Source organism: Gymnoscopelus braueri (assembly GCF_963280865.1).
Source record: "Gymnoscopelus braueri genome assembly, chromosome: 6".
NCBI lineage: Eukaryota > Metazoa > Chordata > Actinopteri > Myctophiformes > Myctophidae > Gymnoscopelus > Gymnoscopelus braueri.
The window spans coordinates 19,633,736-19,653,271 of NC_137607.1; the positions used below are offsets into that span (position 1 = coordinate 19,633,736).

The following is a 19,536-nucleotide window of genomic DNA, read 5'->3' on the forward strand; positions in this document are numbered from 1 at the left end:
CCTGCTTATTTAAAGATCCTTTTCACATTTGAGTGGTGGTGTTCTCTGGGTAAGCTTCACATCCAGACATTACAATCTAGCCTTGATGAGGGGCGAATGAACTGAAATAGCTGTAAAGATGTGATAATCTGATTGCTGGATCCATCTTATAGAAACACTATGATGGCACAGTTGTTGGCCTAGTATTGACATTTAGAATCTTGGCCTGTTGCATGGTCTTTTACATTGGGTGTTGACAAATTATGGTAATAGTCACCACATTTGGCACTTCAATTAGCCAAAGACCAATGTGTTGACATTTTGCCTCACCTTAGGAGGAGAGAGAGGATGCTTTAACCACTTAACCCATTAAGACCTGAAGCCGATTCTACAAATGTCTTCTAAATCCCAACAGTTTTCTGAAAAACGTATGTTCCTATATCAGTGGTGCTCAAACCTTTTCATGTCAAGGACCCCCAAAATTATATGTATTTGGCCGCCGACCATCTCAAAATATTTAGTTCCAGGGACCCCCCAGAAGCAAAGATTTGAGTTACAAATGTTCGCTTTAAAAAATATATATATTAAAAGATTTGCACACATTTTCACGATTTTTCTAAAATAGCAGATCTACAAGCTCGTACCGCGCTATGAGCTTGTAGATCTGCTATTTTTGAATAGCCAAAGTGTAAAATAATGCTTTTTAGCTCAAATCAAAAAGTGACACAGATGCCCTATTTTATACTTTGCTGTATGATAAATTATGTTTCTCCTAGTTAAAGACAGCAGAAATTCATAAAATAACTAGAAAAAGTGCTCCTCGGAGCACAGGTCTCCGCCAGGTCAGGTAGGTTATTGTGGCCTCCTGGTGGCGCTATAAAAGGCCAAAGTGAAAATGGTGCCATTTTTCTTAGGCCTTTCACGGCAATCGGACACTGCATTCGTGATTTTAGGCATTTTGTTTCCAAAAATGTGTTTTGCTAATTTATACCTGCTAGTGGCGCTATAACAGGCCAAAGTGAAAAGGGTGGCATTTCTTCCTCGGCCTAGTGGGAATGTGTGTGTGTGTAATGTCACGGAAATCGCAAGCTGCGTGCATCATTTGAGGCATTTTGTTCAAAACGGACCAATCCTGCAAACTTTGGAAGCCAACCTTAGCCAATGAGGATGGAATATGGTTCATGGAATATGGTTCATGGAAATCGGACAGATCCGAGCTGATCACATGACTATAGAGATACTTTGTACCGATTTGCATGACGTTTGGATCAAATCTGTAGGAGTAATATCAAAAAATGTGTTTTGCACACATCGTCATCCTGGTCATCCCGTCAAACTGGCAGAACAAGACTCGCTCACTGCAAAACAATTTAAGGAAAACTCCTTAGAAAGACTTAAGAAAATATAATTTATTTATTTTAAATGCTCATCAAGTTCTCTGTGCTCAAAGTGAATTAAAAAAGCATTTTAAGTGCTTTTGTATATATATGGGTGGGAACAGGCAAGCATGTTAAGGTGTAGAAAAAGATGAGCAAGTAAAATAAGTACACTTATTTTGTGAACAAAAAATGCAGACCATAAGTGACATTTGTTAGCTGATTGGTAGCTAGTTGTCTGAAAGCTTTCATTGTATCAGGGTCTTTACTTCATGAATGTATACTGACCAAAGACTGTCTTACAATGTATGTTAGATGTAAGTTGTAACCATCAACAACTTATTTACTTTTTACCCCAGGTTTAATGCATCTGTATCTCCAACACCTACAGACACAGATGTCGTCCTAACACACAGTAAATGGACTGTAGAATCCAGTACTGATACAAGTGTTGTACGTTTTACTCCACTACATTTATTTGAGAGTTTTAGTTAATAGTTACTTATTCATCAAACATCTTCTAAATCTTTTGAAAATAGCCAAAGTATAAAATAGTGCTTAATAAGTGGTTATCAATAATTATAGTCCAATAGCATGATGTATATGATTCTGAAATGGAAATTTCACATAATGGTTACTTTGACTTTTGTTACATTAAAGGACCACTTCCCCCATTTTCAGCTTATCTTTGTATAATTGGTCCTCACTAATGCTCATTATAATATGGTACCATTTCTGTCTACTCACTCTGTGTCTCAGTGGAGGGCTGGGAACAGTTCAGAATCCCGCCTACCTCAATGATGGGGAATCCAAGCAAATAGAAACTGCAAGCTTTCTATTCCTGGAAAGTTAGCATGCTAAAATAGAAGCCATTTGTTCTCGTATTAATTAAAAATCACACCCTGTGTGAAGTGGGCGGTGTCTTGCTAGCTAATCACAATACTGAATGGAGTCAACCAATCATGTACAAAAGATAAATACATTTATTGAAACACTCTTTATGATGGACGAAACCATAACTTGAAAAAAACAAATATTTGGTTTTTTTCAAGTTATGGTTTATTATATAGGGCTATGCACATGTGTCATGTGACACTGGCCAATCACAGTCCTGAATAGACTGTGATTGTCCAATCACAGCGCAGGATAATTCTACAAATTTCCTGGGCCCAGATCACAGTGCAGGAAAATGTACATTTTTCCAAATCTCACTTATAGGGGCGGTTTCACCGCCCAAAAAACAACAACATTGAAACTATGATGTCACCCCTCCTCTGATACATACACAAATGGTGCCAAATTATAATGAGCATAAGTGAGGACCAATTATATGATAATTGAAGATATGCATATTGTACAGATGAGAGAGAGAGATGAAGCAGGGACCCCCACTAAGTTGTATAGATGAAAGAGAAAGATGAAGCAGGGACCGCCACTACAAATTGTATAGATAGATGAGAAAGATGAAGCAGGGACCCCCAATACATATTGTATAGATGAGAGAGAAAGATGACACAGGGACCTCCACTACATATTGAATACAATTGTGTTGCAGATTAAACTTTTTCATAGATTTCATAGATAGCTTCATTGACTCTCAGTGTTGGGTAAATTCATGTAGTTTGTTTATTTCAGACATTTAACCCTCAATACTTAGGCAAGGCAGTTTTATTTGTATGGCACATTTCAACAACACGGCCATTGTTGAACATTCTGTTAGTAGCTTGACCTATTCATAATAGTTCATTACCATCAGCTCCTGGTTGTCAATGTTATCTCTTATACACTAAAGTATGGTGGACTGGAAACCTTGTATGTCCAAAACTTCAGGAAATGTAAAAAAAGAACCATGTGCTCCAATGGATCGTAGTTATTATTTAGTCACAAGGTCTTGTTAATACTTTTCATTGGTTTAATATGTATAAAACCCATACACACTTAAACACTGATTTTCCTTTTTTTCCGTTTTGGTAGAAAACATTACAAAACTAGAAAAAGAGCTCCTCGGAGCACATGTCTCCGCCAGGTCAGGTACGTTATTGTGGCCTCCTGGTGGCGCTATAATAGGCCAATGTGAAAAGGGTGCCATTTGTTCAAGGGCTTTTCACTGCAATCGGACACTGCATTCATGATTTGAGGCATTTTGTTCCAAAAATATGTTTGCAGAATTAGACCTGCTGGTGGCGCTATAACAGGCCAATGTGAAAAGGGTGGCATTTCTTCGTCGGCCTAATAGAAATGTGCGTGTGAAATGTCACGGAAATCGCAAGCTGCGTTCATGATTTGAGGCATTTTGTTCAAAACGGAACAATCCTGCAAACTTTGGAAGCCAATCTTAGGCAATCAGGATGGAATATGGGAAATCGGATAAATCCGTGTTGATCACATGACTATAGAGATACTGTGTACCGATTTGTGTGATGTTTGGACAAAATCTGTAGGAGTAGTATAAAAAAATTTGTTTTGCACATATCGGCCTCCTGGTGGCGCTATAAACGGCCAATCTGAAAAATTTGGGTTCTTAGTTGGCATCCAGGGAGTGTGCGTGCACAGTTTCGCAGCGGCCGGGCCAACGGTGCCAGAGATTAGCTGCTAACGGACGGACAGGACTGACACACGGACGGACGGACGGACGGACGGACGGACAGGGGGTAAAACATACTCTCTCGCCATGCCTTTCGGCCTGGCGGAGACAAAAATAGCAGATCTACAATCTCACAACACATTACATGCATTGATGCATTGTGAGATTGTAGATCGGCTATTTTCACTACTTTTGCTGGACACTTTATGGAGAAAAAAAATACAAATTAAATTGGACTTACAAGGTTTCTGCGATATAGTAAACACAATTCACACACACACACACACACACACACACACACACACACACACACACACACACACACACGGCACACGACACACGACACACACACACACACACACACACACACACACACACACACACACACACACACACACACACACAGTTTCTGGAAGCCTTACAATAATTTACTACTTACTATAACACACATACAGTATTAGCATTTTTCTTATTTTCTAAGTGTCAATTCTCTTGACCCCTACTCAGAAATAATACATTCTAAGTTATATAACATGAAATATCAAACAATTATGTGATTAAGAAACATAATTATAGCATGTGGATGATTACATTTGTTCCATGAAAAAATAGAAAATCAATGTTGGATTATTCAGACAGTTTTATACAGTATATTTTGTTTTAATATCATAACATGAAGCAGGCCCTATAGCAGGGGTGGGCAACTTTGATGATGGAAAGGGCCACTATATTTCCACACTCACTCTAGAGGGCCACATTGCATATACTGTCGGGAAGCTTTTATCTCCGTATTTTAACTTAATTAATGCCGTACTTCGCCATTCTATGTCACTCAAAAGTAGCAAAAATAGCCCATCTAGAGCTTGTGGATATGCTATTTTTGCCAAAAAAAAATTGGAATCCAGATTTTTTTTGTGCTATTTTTTAATTGGAATCCTGAAAAGTATAATTTTTATTTAATTTCAAATGCATTTAGTTATACTTATGTTAACTTTATGAACTTAAATACGAATACATTGGTCATAAAAAAGAAAATATAATTTTAATACTAGTTATCAAGCTACTAATATAGAATTAAGTAATTGGATTGGACCTTCTGTTCCAGAGATAATGACCAAAACATATTGAAAATGGCCACTTTCGCCGGTTTTCTGGGTATTGAAAACCTCAAGGGATGCGTATTATACCATGCGACCACTTAAACGTAAGATTTCAGAAGCTAGAACTTTTGACACACTGATGGAGTATATTATAGTATATTGTGGGTAATATATCGAGATGACAGATATGGGACATTAAAAAGGATAAATTAAACAAATGGGACAGTTTATTAGAACACAAAAAAAATCGCTACAGCCTCAGTAGTTAACCAGTGAAATTACGGTATTTTACAATGCCTCTCATAGAGATTGCATTGAGAGCTGCAGTTCATCGTTCAACGGACCTCGAGTAGCGGCGCTGTGTCAAAAGTGGGCGTGAATTTGTAGGCCTTCAGCTTCCGGCCGTGTGTCTCTATAGGGCCGACACTGGAATACATGGGGGAAAAAATTGTTTAATAATAATCAAATGAAATTAATAATTATGCAAATATCTTACATACTTTCAGTGAACTACTGAATGTATTGTTCTCAGTTTCCACTATTCATTTTAATAGGTCATGGTTTGTTTCATTCACACTGTTGGGTAAAGCATCACCAGACCTCGAAACTTAACATTTTAATCTTCATCCTTGTTGTTCCGTACATCAAAATGCATCTTGTTACAAAGTACAAATACCCCCAAAATAAATGTATCAACATTAATTACAAAATACAAGTGCTATTTCTTTCTTCTTCTTTTTTACATAATCTATCTTGTATTTTCAAAATACAACATTTAGAGAAAGATGGGAATACCAACAATGCGTATTTATTGACGCCCTCAAATATGCTACAGCACTAGTTCTCAAACCTTTTCATGTCAAGGACCCCCAAATTGACACTTATTAGCCCACGAACCCCCATTTGAAAAGATATGCCAAGGACCCCCCATAAGAGAAGAGTTTTATGGCTCTAGCAGTGATTATCAACCATTTTGATTTCAAGGACCCCCAGTTTGACATGCATTATAGGCTACGGACCCCCATTTAATGGCATTTCTATCTCTGGGACCCCAATTTATATTGTAAAATCAATGTTAATTTAACTCAGAGAGTGTACAAATGGAACCAAATGTGGTTCAATTTGTACACTCTCTGAGTTACAGACCCATAAGGGTCAATTTGGTTCCCAACTATCTATCATTTAGCTGGGGACCCCCTGGAACTCCCCCTGGAACTCCCCCAAGGACCCCTGGGGGTCCCCGGACCCCACTTTGAGAACCATTGTGCTACAGTACCTCTTGATCAGGCTTACAGACATGGCTGTAGCCTACATACAGACCACTGTATCATCCGTGGGTCTAATCTCTTCCTCAGGCAGCAGTGAAGAAGGCTGTTGTACTGACCTGTTGTAATTGTTGGGGATATTACAACTCATGTGTAACGCCCGGGAATCGAACCCGGGTCCCCCGCATGGAAATCCATCATGTTAACCCACAGGCACAACACCAGAGCGAGCCTTTTTCTTTTTTTTCCCTCTATAAATATAGTCCTCAGGACTTTTTGTCTTCACCAGGCTGAAAGGCATGGCGAGCGAGTGTGTGTGTGTGTGTGTGTGTGTGTGTGTGTGTGTGTGTGCGTGTGTGCGTGCGTGCGTGCGTGCGTGCGTGCGTGCGTGCGTGCGTGCGTGCGTGCGTGTGTCTGTGTGTAGCAGGGCGTTGGTGCCAAAAAAGTACTTGTGTGTAAAGCACTTTGAAATACCTTGTGTTCAAATTGTGCTTTACAAATATACTTGCCTTTTCTTTTCCTAATAACTCTATTGCTATATAAGTATAAATATGAGTGAGTTCTAAGTGCATAATGGTTGCTTCCTCTTATGTGAAATACATGAGAATGAGGAAGTACATATTGTTGCTGAACCACATCCTGATGACAAGGACATTTATTCTACTTCTCTAAGTCACTGGTTCTCAAAGTGGGGTGTGGGGACCCCCAGGAGTCATTGAGGGTGTTCCAGGGGGTCCCTAGCAAGATGCCCTTTATACTCAAGCTCTTTGACAATAGCAGATCTTGTAGATTGGCTATTTTTGAATAAATGATACAAAAACTGTGAAAGAATTTTCTTTTTCTTTTTACATAAGACAGTGTTTTGTACTCGATGCGGGCAGCAACTGGGAGCCAATGGCGGGAGAGGAGAAGGAGGAGACGTGAACATTTAGGAGGAGCTGAATTCCAATACCCCAAATATTCACATTCGGTCACTTTGCCTCGTGTCCTCCACTCGTGCCTAAGCCCCGCCCCCAGCGAGGAGGAGAGGATTAAATGTGAGGACGGAGTGGTCAACCGGGCCCCACTTTGACAACCACTGACCTAGACAACAGAATGAATGCAGAAATCACACTTATACGTTTCTGATACAATGAATAATATTTAATATAAATTAAAAGTTCAACAGCTGTGTGTTCAGACAGAAGTTGGTGACAGGAAGTGGTCTGAAGGGGAAGAGGTTTGAAACCACCGCCTATAAACCAGGAAACAACAGCCGACTCTTTATGGTGAAGAAAGAAGACACCACTTCTCTTTCCTTCAGTGCAGTGAAGAGTCACACCATATCAGACGTATCAGACGTCTGTCAGAACATTGAACGTCTTAGAGGTAGAAATGGCCGTGGCTTTACACTCTGGAGACATCGAGGTCCAAGAGGAAGACGAGGATGAAGAAGGCGATGCTGAACATGATGATACCCAGGTTGCAGAAGAAGACGTAGTTTATGGGAATGTCGACGCCCAGACTCCAACCCGGCTGAAACATCCCCCCAAGAAGCGGCAGTCTGGTAAGAAATGTTTATAAAAAACATCCATACATGACTTTATATATAATTAAAAAATCCTATAACTTAATATGTAATTAAAACCATCCATTATCGTCTCTGTCGGGTGGAAACCTCACATTTGTTCACAACTGTTACTTTTCAGCATTAAAAACGGGAAAAGTAGCAGATCTACAAGCTCACAGCGCGTTTCGAGCTTGTAGATCTGCTACTTTTGATACTTTTGTGTGACACTGTTTATTATGATGAAGTAGGGCTTTCATATACAGAAAAACACAACAAGTTAAATGGAGATAAGAGTTTTCGGCCTGACGGCGACGATATATAAATGTATGTTATTAAAAATATCCATTATGTAATATTAATGTTATTAAAACATCCATGTAATATTTAACTACAGTCTGGTAAGAGGTCTTATTAAAACCAAGCCTGGAATTCTTAGTCATTTTAGGGGCGGGGCTTCCTTGGTCGTTGGTGTCATTTCTTTGAGGCACAAAGGCCAAATGACAAGGCAGGAAGGCCATCAAATAAAACTAATTGCTTTTAAGTCCAACTCAAATTATTAATTGAATTTAAGGGTCAAGGGTGATTTAGAATGTAATACGTAGTATGACTATCAGACTGATAATGGCCGGGTTTCCCAAAGAGATTCTGCGTAGGGAGTTACGTGCGGTCCTTACGAAGGCTCCGGCAAGAAGGCTGCCTTAAGTTACGGGTGTTTCCCGAACGCATAACGCAACACAGCGCTATGCAGTATCTTAACCGGTCAGAGCTGTCCTATCAGTCGATGCCAGATTATAACCGATTGTTCCACCCAACTTCCTTATAAGGTCATGCTCGCAAATGAAGTTTGGCTGTAACAGGTGGGATTGTACTCGGCCCATCAATAAAATAATGCTGAAAATTAATAGATTTTTTAAACTATGACTTCCTCTTTCTATATCAATGTAGGCTATAATATGAATATAGACAGCAGTGTACTATGGATGTTTTAACTAATGGAGCGCAACGTCCAGCGCGGAAAGAAATACGCTTCACTGGTGCGTTTCAATGTTGTAGCGCTCCTTAAGCAGCCGCTGCTTCTAAATGTCAGCGCTTTTCGCCAATAGTTCTTCTTTCACTTTCTCCACGCCGTTTGGTGTCCCCCCAAGGTTGGTGCCCTGTGCTTCAGCACCTAGGATAAGCCAGGCCTATTTATTAACCCACATTGAATGATATTCTATTTAACTCATTCACTGCCAAGGACGAGATTTGACGAGAACTAGTTAGTTAGGCTCCGTAGCCTGTGAATGATCCAAGCACCACCGAAGAGGAGTACACCCAGAAATCACATGATCACAACAACAAAAAAATCTCGGCACCTTTCATGTTAAAGGATTTTTTTTCCTCGGCTTTCTTTTGTTTTTCTGCTGTTTTACAAAAAACACCGGACTCAGTGAAAGAGTTAATTTACTTGCATAATAGGAACAATGTTTTCATATACGTTTACCAGACGTCACCTCAACTCTGTAATTTAATTCATGAATCCATTATCAAAACGTTGTATCTGGAGTGGACTGCTTCAGGACATCTGGCTGTAGGCTAGACCTATGCCACCTACAGTATTAGCAGGTCACACAGAGGACCATATGAATCCACACTTCTTATTCCCCCATGCTGTTCTATAATGTTGTCCCTTCAATTTGCTGTGTGTGCAACAGGTCCCTTCTATCTATCTATCTATCTATCTATCTATCTATCTATCTATCTATCTATCTATCTATCTATCTATCTATCTATCTATCTGTCTATCTGTCTGTCTGTCTGTCTGTCTGTCTGTCTGTCTGTATATATACATATATGTAAACATGGCAGGCACAACAGCTGCTGTCACTGTGTGTGGGGAACATATCGTTTAAATATAAAAACTTCAAAAGTAAACAAAGTTTAGCTCAGCATCATCTATCTAACTTTAGTTAACTTGGCATTGCTTAATATTTGTATAAGATGATCGGATCATCCGTGATTGTTTGGTCCCTCATTGTTCTCTCACTGTGTGTGTGTGTGTGTGTGTGTGTGTGTGTGTGTGTGTGTGTGTGTGTGTGTGTGTGTGTGTGTGTGTGTGTGTGTGTGTGTGTGTGTGTGTGTGTGTATATACAGTCAACAGACAGTTCAAACTGCTTGGAATGGGTCTTGGATTGCTGTGTGTTGTTCAGGCTCTCCTCAACATTGGTCTCAGACTCTCTCTCTGTAAGTCAACGTTCATCTTTTTATTGTCCTGTTGTATACATCTGTGATGATCCAACAAACTATATAGTTTTACTAATAGTATTATTAAGAAATTAGGTAGATTCTACAAATGCCTTCTAAATCAGTAGTAGTAAATATTCAAAAATAGCACATGTACATGCTGGCTGTGAGCTTGTACATCTGCTATTTTTGAATAGCCAACGCTAAAATCTAAAATGACACTGATGCTTTCCCGGTTTTAAAGGGTTAAAATGTAATTTAGATAGCATGCTATATCTATAAAGCAACGTATCATATCCCGTAATATATATTAATAGTTGTACTAATAGATGTATTAACAGAAACAGACGCAGTAGCAGCATTCGTAGTTTATCATAGGGTTTTTCTTTTCATTTAATTTAATTTATTTTTGTATTTTATTTCGCATTTTACAAATAAAATAAAATGGTAATCGAAAAAACACAGTCCTCCCATGAATTAAAAGACCAATATCAGTCACCAGAAGCAGAGGCGGGTAATTTCAATGAATTTAATTTACAATGGGTTTGTATAGGAAGTATAGTGTCTGATAAAATGAATATCAAACATCTAAATACTGAATCAAGCAACTGTCTGCGGTGAAACACAGCAGCTAGAGTAAACGTAAAAATGACCCCAAACTTGTTTGAAAGTGAAATATCCCTTTAAGTTTAACATGAAGTTAGATATGTATGTATGTACTAAACAGTTAAGTTTAACATAAAGTTAAATATGTATGCACTAAACAGTTAAGTTTAAAGGAGAGATCCAGCCATTTTAAGTGTTATCTTTGATGTGTCGCTAATCACTCACCAACATCGAAAGGGCTGTTGAGTTATTCCAGATCTGCCCCTGTTGTCCATTCTGCAGACCCCTTACAGCGGCATAATGGGAGACGTGTGTAAGAGTGAAAATCGTCTATTATAACCGATGCAAAGTTAGTTTTTTCTCTACTACTGCTCATCGTGGAGTCTCATGATACTCAAACATGCACTGAATGTCACGCACGAGCTACCGTTCGTGCAGAACGAGATGACGCTGGTTGCTTGTTTCTCTCACAGAACCTGGCGTCTGTGAGAGAAACAAGCAACCAGCAGGGGCAGATCTGGAATAACTCAACGGCCCTTTCGATGTTGGTGAGTGATTAGCGACACATCAAAGATAACACTTAAAATGGCCGGATCTCTCCTTTAACATAAAGTTAAATACGTATGTATCCACTAAACAGTTAAGTTTAACATAAAGTTAAATACGTATGTATACTAAACAGTTAAGTTGAACATAAAGTTAAATATATATGCACTAAACAGTTAAGTTTAACATAAAGTTAAAAATGTATGTATGTACTAAACAGTTAAGTTGAACATAAAGTTAAATATGTATGTATGTACTAAACAGTTAATTTAACATAAAGTTAAATGTATGTATGTACTAAACAGTTAAGTTTAACATAAAGTTAAATATGTATGTATGTATGTATGTATGTATGTATGTATGTATGTATGTATGTATGTATGTATGTATGTATGTATGTATGTATGTATGTATGTATGTATGTATGTATGTATGTATGTATGTACGTAAACAGTTAAGTTTAACACAACGTTAAATACGTATGTATGTACTAAACAGTTAAGTTTAACTTGAAGGAACACAGACACACTCCCTACAACCTCCTTAACTCTTTCAGTGCCAAGAGTATTTTCATAAAGTACTCCCAAACTGCCAGGAATTTGCTTTTTTTTTTTTTCTTTTTTTTTTTTTAATTTTTCATTCAAATAAATGATCTGATTGGGGTTTTAAACCCATAATACAGTTCTACCAGTAGAGAGCAACAAATCGACACATTGATGATCTCGCTGGCTCACTCGCCCCCTCCCAAACAGGCTCACGTCATATCCGGTCAGAACCGGATGTTGACATTTTCGACAATCGTTGATCGGGCTAAATTACGATGCGATACACGACTACGATGACTGATCGTCACCCAGACCAAAGAGAGTAGACGTGGACCTCTCCGTTCGCTTTTTATACCGTGTGAAAAACCGTGACTTTCCCTATTCTGGCCGAAAATCACCGGAGAAAAACGTGATCCGGAAATGATTTTTTTTTTTTACATCCGGCTCCGGGTGAGTCTGAAGGAGTCAGGAAGCGAAAGTGATCATGAAAAATAAACAGAATAGCGCGACCACAGTCAAAAGTAGAAACTCTGGATTTCTCGTGCTGGCAGAGGGTACTCGGGAAAAACTCTGGATATGTCGGGGCGTGGCACTGAGAGAGTTAAGGAGGTCACATCAGAACACAGTTGTATGTAAAACTCATCAGTTTGTTGATTCTTCTTACAGATTCTGAATGGATGAAAGAGAACGACAAGCTGGTCAAAGACCTGGAGCAGCTACAGTCCAGATACAACAACGTGACCGACCAGAAGGACCAGCTACAGTCCAGATACGACAACGTAACTGCAGAGATCCTGAGGATTCGTTGTGGTCAGTGAGACATCACTGTTTTGATTCATTGTTATTTCATGTTGTTCATCATTTATCATTAATCTGAACAAATTAACAAAAGAAACAGTGGCTAATTTTGTTATTTTTGCTATTAGAACCACATGGATTTATATTAGATGGTGGTGTGTGTTATTACATCTCTATTGAGAAGAAAACCTGGGAGGAGAGCAGACAATACTGTACAGACAAACAATCAGACCTGATCATCATAAAGAGCAAAGAACAAGAGGTGTGTGTGTGTGTGTGTGTGTGTGTGTGTGTGTGTGTGTGTGTGTGTGTGTGTGTGTGTGTGTGTGTGTGTGTGTGTGTGTGTGTGTGTGTGTGTGTGTGTGTGTGTGTGTGTGTGTGTGTGCTCGCGCGTGCGCGTGTGTGCATGTGTGCATGTGTGTGCATGTGTGTGTGCATTAGTGCATGATATAATATGTTCCACTTTAAGGCACATTATCTATTGTACAGTTTGTACTTAAAGTAGCAATCTAGAACTTCTTAATTATTATTTTTAACTTTATGAACTTCTTATTCTAGAAATCTCATTTCATAAAAAAATATTATTTTAACCAATCTGTATGGAAGAATATATAGATACAATATAACTAGTACATCTGTATGGTAGAGTACGTTAATACAATATAACTTATACAATCTGTATGGTAGAGTATGTTAATACAATATAACTTATACAATCTGTATGGTAGAGTATGTTAATACAATATAACTTATACAATCGGTAGAGTATGCTAATACAATATAACTTATACAATCTGTATGGTAGAGTATGTTAATCCTCCTATAATTTGACTAACCTCTGTAGTAGTCGCGTCTGTAGTCGTCTCATGGTGAAGCTGCCCGGTTCTCCTCAGTGGCTGGAGCAATTGCTCTGATTTTGCACACAGCCATTACCATCTGAACTTAACTGGGAAGCCCGTTTTTCAATTTCATCAAATCTCAGCTTCTTATAAGCGTTTATGTGTCAAACAATGGGAGATAACGTTGCCAGGTTTCGCGCGAGAAACAAGCAGCAAGGTCTATGAAAACAAGGCCAAACGAAACGAGCCTTACAAGCAACAAGGTCTATGAAAAGAAGGCCAAACGAAGCGCCTTCACACAAATACCTTGCCTCTTGGAAAACAGCCGATCTACAAGCTCACAACGCGTCCCCACACCCACCTGCACTTTCACAACCAACGCCAAAACACACTACCACCAATATTGCCCCTAAACCGCTTACAATAGGCCAACATGGCAACACCAACGTCTGTCACGCTCTGCCAGTGAGCTAGCCTCCTTCCACACCATAGACCCCACCCACTCTCTGACTGAATTCTTACGGATCTGTGTGTGTGTGTGTGTGTGTGTGTGTGTGTGTGTGTGTGTGTGTGTGTGTGTGTGTGTGTGTGTGTGTGTGTGTGTGTGTGTGTGTGTGTGTGTGTGTGTGTGTGTGTGTGTGTTTGCGACGGGACCCGGGGGGTTCCGCGACTTAAAGCTGCGGGTTACTTAGCTTTAAGTAACCAGCAGCTTTTCTGTCCAGGACCTTGTTGAGAGAGTTGTGCCCAGAGACCAGTACGTGTGGATTGGTTTGACTGACAGAGAGGAGGAAGGATCCTTTAAGTGGTTGGATGGAACACCACTGACCTCACCAACGTAAGATGTTACCTTCATTAGACAGACAGACAGACAGACAGACAGACAGACAGACAGACAGACAGACAGACAGACAGTTTCACAGACAGACAGACAGTTAGTTTCACAGACAGAGAGACAGACAGACAGAAAGACAGACAGTTAGTTTCACAGACAGACAGACAGACAGACAGACAGACAGACAGACAGTTAGTTTCACAGACAGACAGACAGACAGACAGACAGACAGACAGACAGACAGACAGTTAGTTTCACAGACAGACAGACAGACAGACAGACAGACAGACAGACAGTTAGTTTCACAGACAGACAGACAGACAGACAGACAGACAGACAGACAGACAGACAGACAGACAGACAGACAGACAGACAGACAGACAGACAGTTAGTTTCACAGACAGACAGACACGCAGACAGTTAGTTTCACAGACAGACAGACAGACAGACAGACAGACAGACAGTTTCACAGACAGACAGACAGACAGACAGACAAACAGACAGACAGACAGACAGACAGACAGACAGACAGACAGACAGACAGACAGACAGACAGACAGACAGACAGACAGACAGACAGTTAGTTTCACAGACAGACAGACACACAGACAGTTAGTTTCACAGACAGACAGACAGACAGACAGACAGACAGACAGACAGACAGACAAACAGACAGACAGACAGACAGACAGACAGACAGACAGACAGACAGACAGACAGACAGACAGACAGACAGACAGACAGACAGACAGACAAACTGACAGACAGACAGACAGACAGACAGACAGACAGACAGACAGACAGACAGACAGTTAGTTTCACAGACAGACAGACAGACAGACAGACAGACAGACAGACAGACAGACAGACAGACAGACAGACAGACAGACAGACAGACAGACAGACAGACAGACAGACAGTTCGTTTCACAGACAGACAGACACACAGACAGTTAGTTTCACAGACAGACAGACAGACAGACAGACAGTTAGTTTCACAGACAGACAGACAGACAGACAGACAGACAGACAGACAGACAGACAGACAGACAGACAGACAGACAGTTTCACAGACAGACAGACAGACAGACAGACAGACAGACAGACAGACAGACAGACAGACAGACAGACAGACAGACAGTTAGTTAGTTTCACAGACAGACAGACAGACAGACAGACAGACAGACAGACAGACAGTTAGTTTCACAGACAGACAGACAGACAGACAGACAGACAGACAGACAGACAGACAGACAGACAGACAGACAGACAGACAGTTTCACAGACAGACAGACAGACAGACAGACAGACAGACAGACAGACAGACAGACAGACAGACAGACAGACAGACAGACAGACAGACAGACAGACAGACAGACAGACAGTTAGTTTCACAGACAGACAGACAGACAGACAGACAGACAGACAGACAGACAGTTAGTTAGTTTCACAGACAGACAGACAGACAGACAGACAGACAGACAGACAGACAGACAGACAGACAGACAGACAGTTAGTTAGTTTCACAGACAGACAGACAGACAGACAGACAGACAGACAGACAGACAGACAGTGCTGTTTTTCTATTGGCACGTTTGACCCTCAAGGTTTCAGCCTCCAGGAAGAAATTCAAAATAGTCAGAGAAGACATAAAACACCATAAAAACACCACCAGGTGGCTTAATGAAGTTCTATCAACCTCATAGACACAAAACAGAAAAAGTGCAAAACCATGGCACCACCTCTTTAAAGACATATTTTCAATACTTTTCACAATATGTTCATCTCTAGTAACATGCTCCAAATAGAGACTCCAGGGTTTAAGAGGTTAAAAAACTAAACATTTAGAGAGAAAATAAATCATTGTTGTAAATGTATTGTAATTAATGAAATGTTCTTTATTTCTACAGGTTCTGGTACCGAAGTCAGCCTGATAACGTTGGAGGAGACCAAGACTGTGTTAACTATTATAATGGAGCTGTGCCTGATAGAGGATGGATTGACTGGTCATGTTCTGGCACTTACCGTTGGATGTGTGAAAGAGTTGTGTAGTGAAATCATCATTGCCACAATGTATCAGTTATGTACTGAAACATGTATTAATACCATGTTTCATTGTTTTCATTGTTAAATCTACACTATGTGTACTGCTCAATATGGTGTAAAATCTAAGGGCCGAGCTTACTGGTCAAAGTGATAGATGTGTTCCTCATGAGTCAAGGCACATGTGTAAGCAAGTTTCACGGCTGTCGGCCAAACGAGGCATGACTTTTGCTTGTTTAAAGTTTGCATTTAAAAAAAAATGCTATAGCGCCCCCCTTTGACCAATTGGAGTAAGATTGGTTTCAGTGATATTTGGAATGACCCTCTACATTACTGCAAAGTTTCAAACAAATATGAGTCTGCATGTATGTGTTAGGGGCAGATGAATAATTGTCATAAAACTGCAATCTTCATTGGCTCATAAAAGCTTCATTTTTTCACTTATGGAAAATCCGCTTCCCCAGTTTGTCGGCATAGGTCCAAAGCTCATGCGTAAAATGTTTCGTGCAGATTGCTCAAAGATCCCAGGAGGAGATATATTTTTACTGTTTTTCATATCATTCAAAATGGTGGGAGATCTAAAGGTCAGAGGTCAAAGGTCAGAATGTGAAAGTTGTTTCATGGCTGTAGGTCAAACAGGGCATGAGTTGTACCTGTTCAAAGTCAATTGAGTGAAATAGCGCCACCCTTTGGCCAATAGTTGTGAGTTTCGTTTCTTAGCCGTTTGGCATAGCCCTCTACCATATTGCCGAGTTTCGTAAAAAGTTACCACACGGTTAGGCCAGAACTGCAAAAACGGCGGAAGAATAAAGCCCAGGAATGCAATAAGGCTTCGAGCCTGATAGGCCTCGAAACCTTAATAATAATACGACTGTGCTTGGTTGAACTTGGTCAGACATCAGATCGGTGTCGGAAATGATAATTTAAACTGCAAAACAAGCTAAATCAAGCATTCCTGTTGTACTTAGAAAACATAAAAATGTATTGAATTACTGTGTCACAATTCTGTGATAAATTTGTGTAGCTGTAAGTATGCCAAGCTGGTTCTGGAAAGGTAGCTATCAAAGAACTGGAATACTGCCTGAGCTGGGAACAAAACGGTGTTGAAGTTGAAGGTGATGATTTCGCTGTGGATGCTGAAATTCTTCACAAAGGATATTATTTTATTGTTTTATAGCTGGGTGGAAACAGAAGTTATGAATCATCATTAAACAAACTGATGACGAGTCCAATATTGTTGACATATTGTTAAATTAAAAACATTGGAGTTATGAAATGTTTCTACTGTACCATTCATCCTAAGATATAACATCATAGAAAAGGTAAGAAAACCTTCGTCCAAAATTCTCCTTTAAGACCTGAGGCCGATTCTACAAAATGTCTTCTAAATCCAAAACCCTATGTTATATCAGTGGTTCTCAAACTTTTGTCAAGGACCCCCAAAATTATATGTATTTGCCCGCGGACTCCCATCTCAAAATATTTAGTTCCAGGGACTCCCAGTAGCAAAGATTTGAGTTACAAATGTTAAAATATATATATATTCAAAGATTTGTACACACTTTCACGATTTTTTAAAAATAGCCAAAGAAATCGAAAATGACATAGATGCGTTCCAAGTCTTAATGGTTTAAAATATTTTAAGCCTTATTTTTTTATGATTGCTAACTGAGATTGCTCTTGACATGGAAGCATTTTCCTCTGCCTGATTAAATACATTAAATATGATAGCCCCAGAGACCTTGTTTTACTAACTGGAATCAGAGCAGCAGGTAATTGAAAAATAGCAAATACATTTATTTTCCCCTGGATTTCTTGGATAATGACTCAACTCCTAATTAGATTTTCGGCCATTTAGCATTTTCAGATTTTGTCCAAAACACACACAATCATGTGATTAAACATGTAGGATTCCATTCCATCCGCCGAATTAGTTAAATTTTCGCCAGAAACATACTGTAACAAATATGGATGACTAACTATCATAAACGATACAGAGCCTCCTCCCTGACAATTTCGCAGAGACGGTTTGTTTATTTTTGGACCCCAATTCTTATATGAGACGATTCTATGATGACACAATGTTATTCTCCATAGAGAAATTACTTTACGACCCAGGGGATGAACGAGTGACGTCAGGACTTCTGTACTCTATAGGGGCTGCCACACATGCTGCAAATATCAAAAAAGTTTGTTGCTGAAACCACTCCATACCGTTTGCCTGTAATTGGCTTCCCAAATTAGTGGGGTGGGCCTATTTCTTAGAAAAAACACGATATTTCATGATAGCATCCAATCAAACACAAAATGGAATTGCTTGTTGAGGGGCCCCTTGAGAGTGCACCTTCACTAGCACAACTTTTAAGCCCAAGCTAGGCAACCCAGCCGGGCAGAGATATGTGCTCTGCAGAGCGCCCCTTTGTAGAAGTACAGAATGTATTATAGAGGGTATTATACATACGGTATCTGGATGGTTAAAATCAATTCCGTTTAATTCAACTCACCTTTATTAACCCCCATGGGATAAATTGATGTATTAAATTAACAATACGATATAACAAGCATACAAATGCAAAGAGAGTGTAGAAGACAGGAAAGAGAGAAGCCATTATGTAGAGGCTACCACAGCCATTAAACTGGTGTTTCATACCTTTTATGAAGCTTTATGAGACAATAAAACACACTTAGCCGTGCATTATGACAAATGCAAGTGGTGGCTTAACTAACGAGCAGTGACCTGGAAGCTAGTTAATTATATCTCCGGCCAATATGTCTCTTTATATTTACTATCTCGAAAAAGAAAAAGAAAACTCATTCATAAATGTGATTATGGGCTCTCAGGACATGGTAATATCCAACAATAGAATGACCGCTCAGTTATCAAGGCCTACAACTGTTAAACCCACCCAGACTCACTTGAGGTCTGAATTGAGGTCACACATCATTTTATTTGTGAATTAATTTACCTACTTCTTTGATATACTGTAAATAGTTTGAATATAACTTAATCTAACATGTCAGTATGTAAATTAATTCTGGAGAGTTAAAGGTCTTTGTACACCAGGAGTGACGTGAATAAACAAAATGAAAATGCGACGAGATTACCTCACATCAAACTATTCATTTGGCGATGCCTTTGGTGATGCCTCAAAAATAAATATGTTGCTTTTTCGCTGCTCTATATTCATGTTCTGTGTGGATGTACTCATAACATAAACAGCAGTTTAAATTAATGCAAATTAATTGAACGGA

At 39.5% G+C, this 19,536-nt stretch overlaps 1 protein-coding gene across 1 annotated transcript; it reads left to right on the top strand.

The window, feature by feature from the left end:
- Positions 1 to 7,678: 7,678 nt before the first annotated feature.
- LOC308086844 (uncharacterized protein) lies at positions 7,679 to 16,619 on the top strand (the record flags this gene model as incomplete). The annotated part of the gene is made up of 6 exons (XM_080430489.1): positions 7,679 to 7,850; positions 9,987 to 10,076; positions 12,440 to 12,583; positions 12,700 to 12,833; positions 14,133 to 14,245; positions 16,152 to 16,619. The coding sequence occupies 6 exons, from the start codon at positions 7,679 to 7,681 to the stop codon at positions 16,291 to 16,293; spliced, it is 795 nt and encodes a 264-aa protein (XP_080286615.1). The 3' UTR covers positions 16,294 to 16,619.
- Positions 16,620 to 19,536: the final 2,917 nt, after the last annotated feature.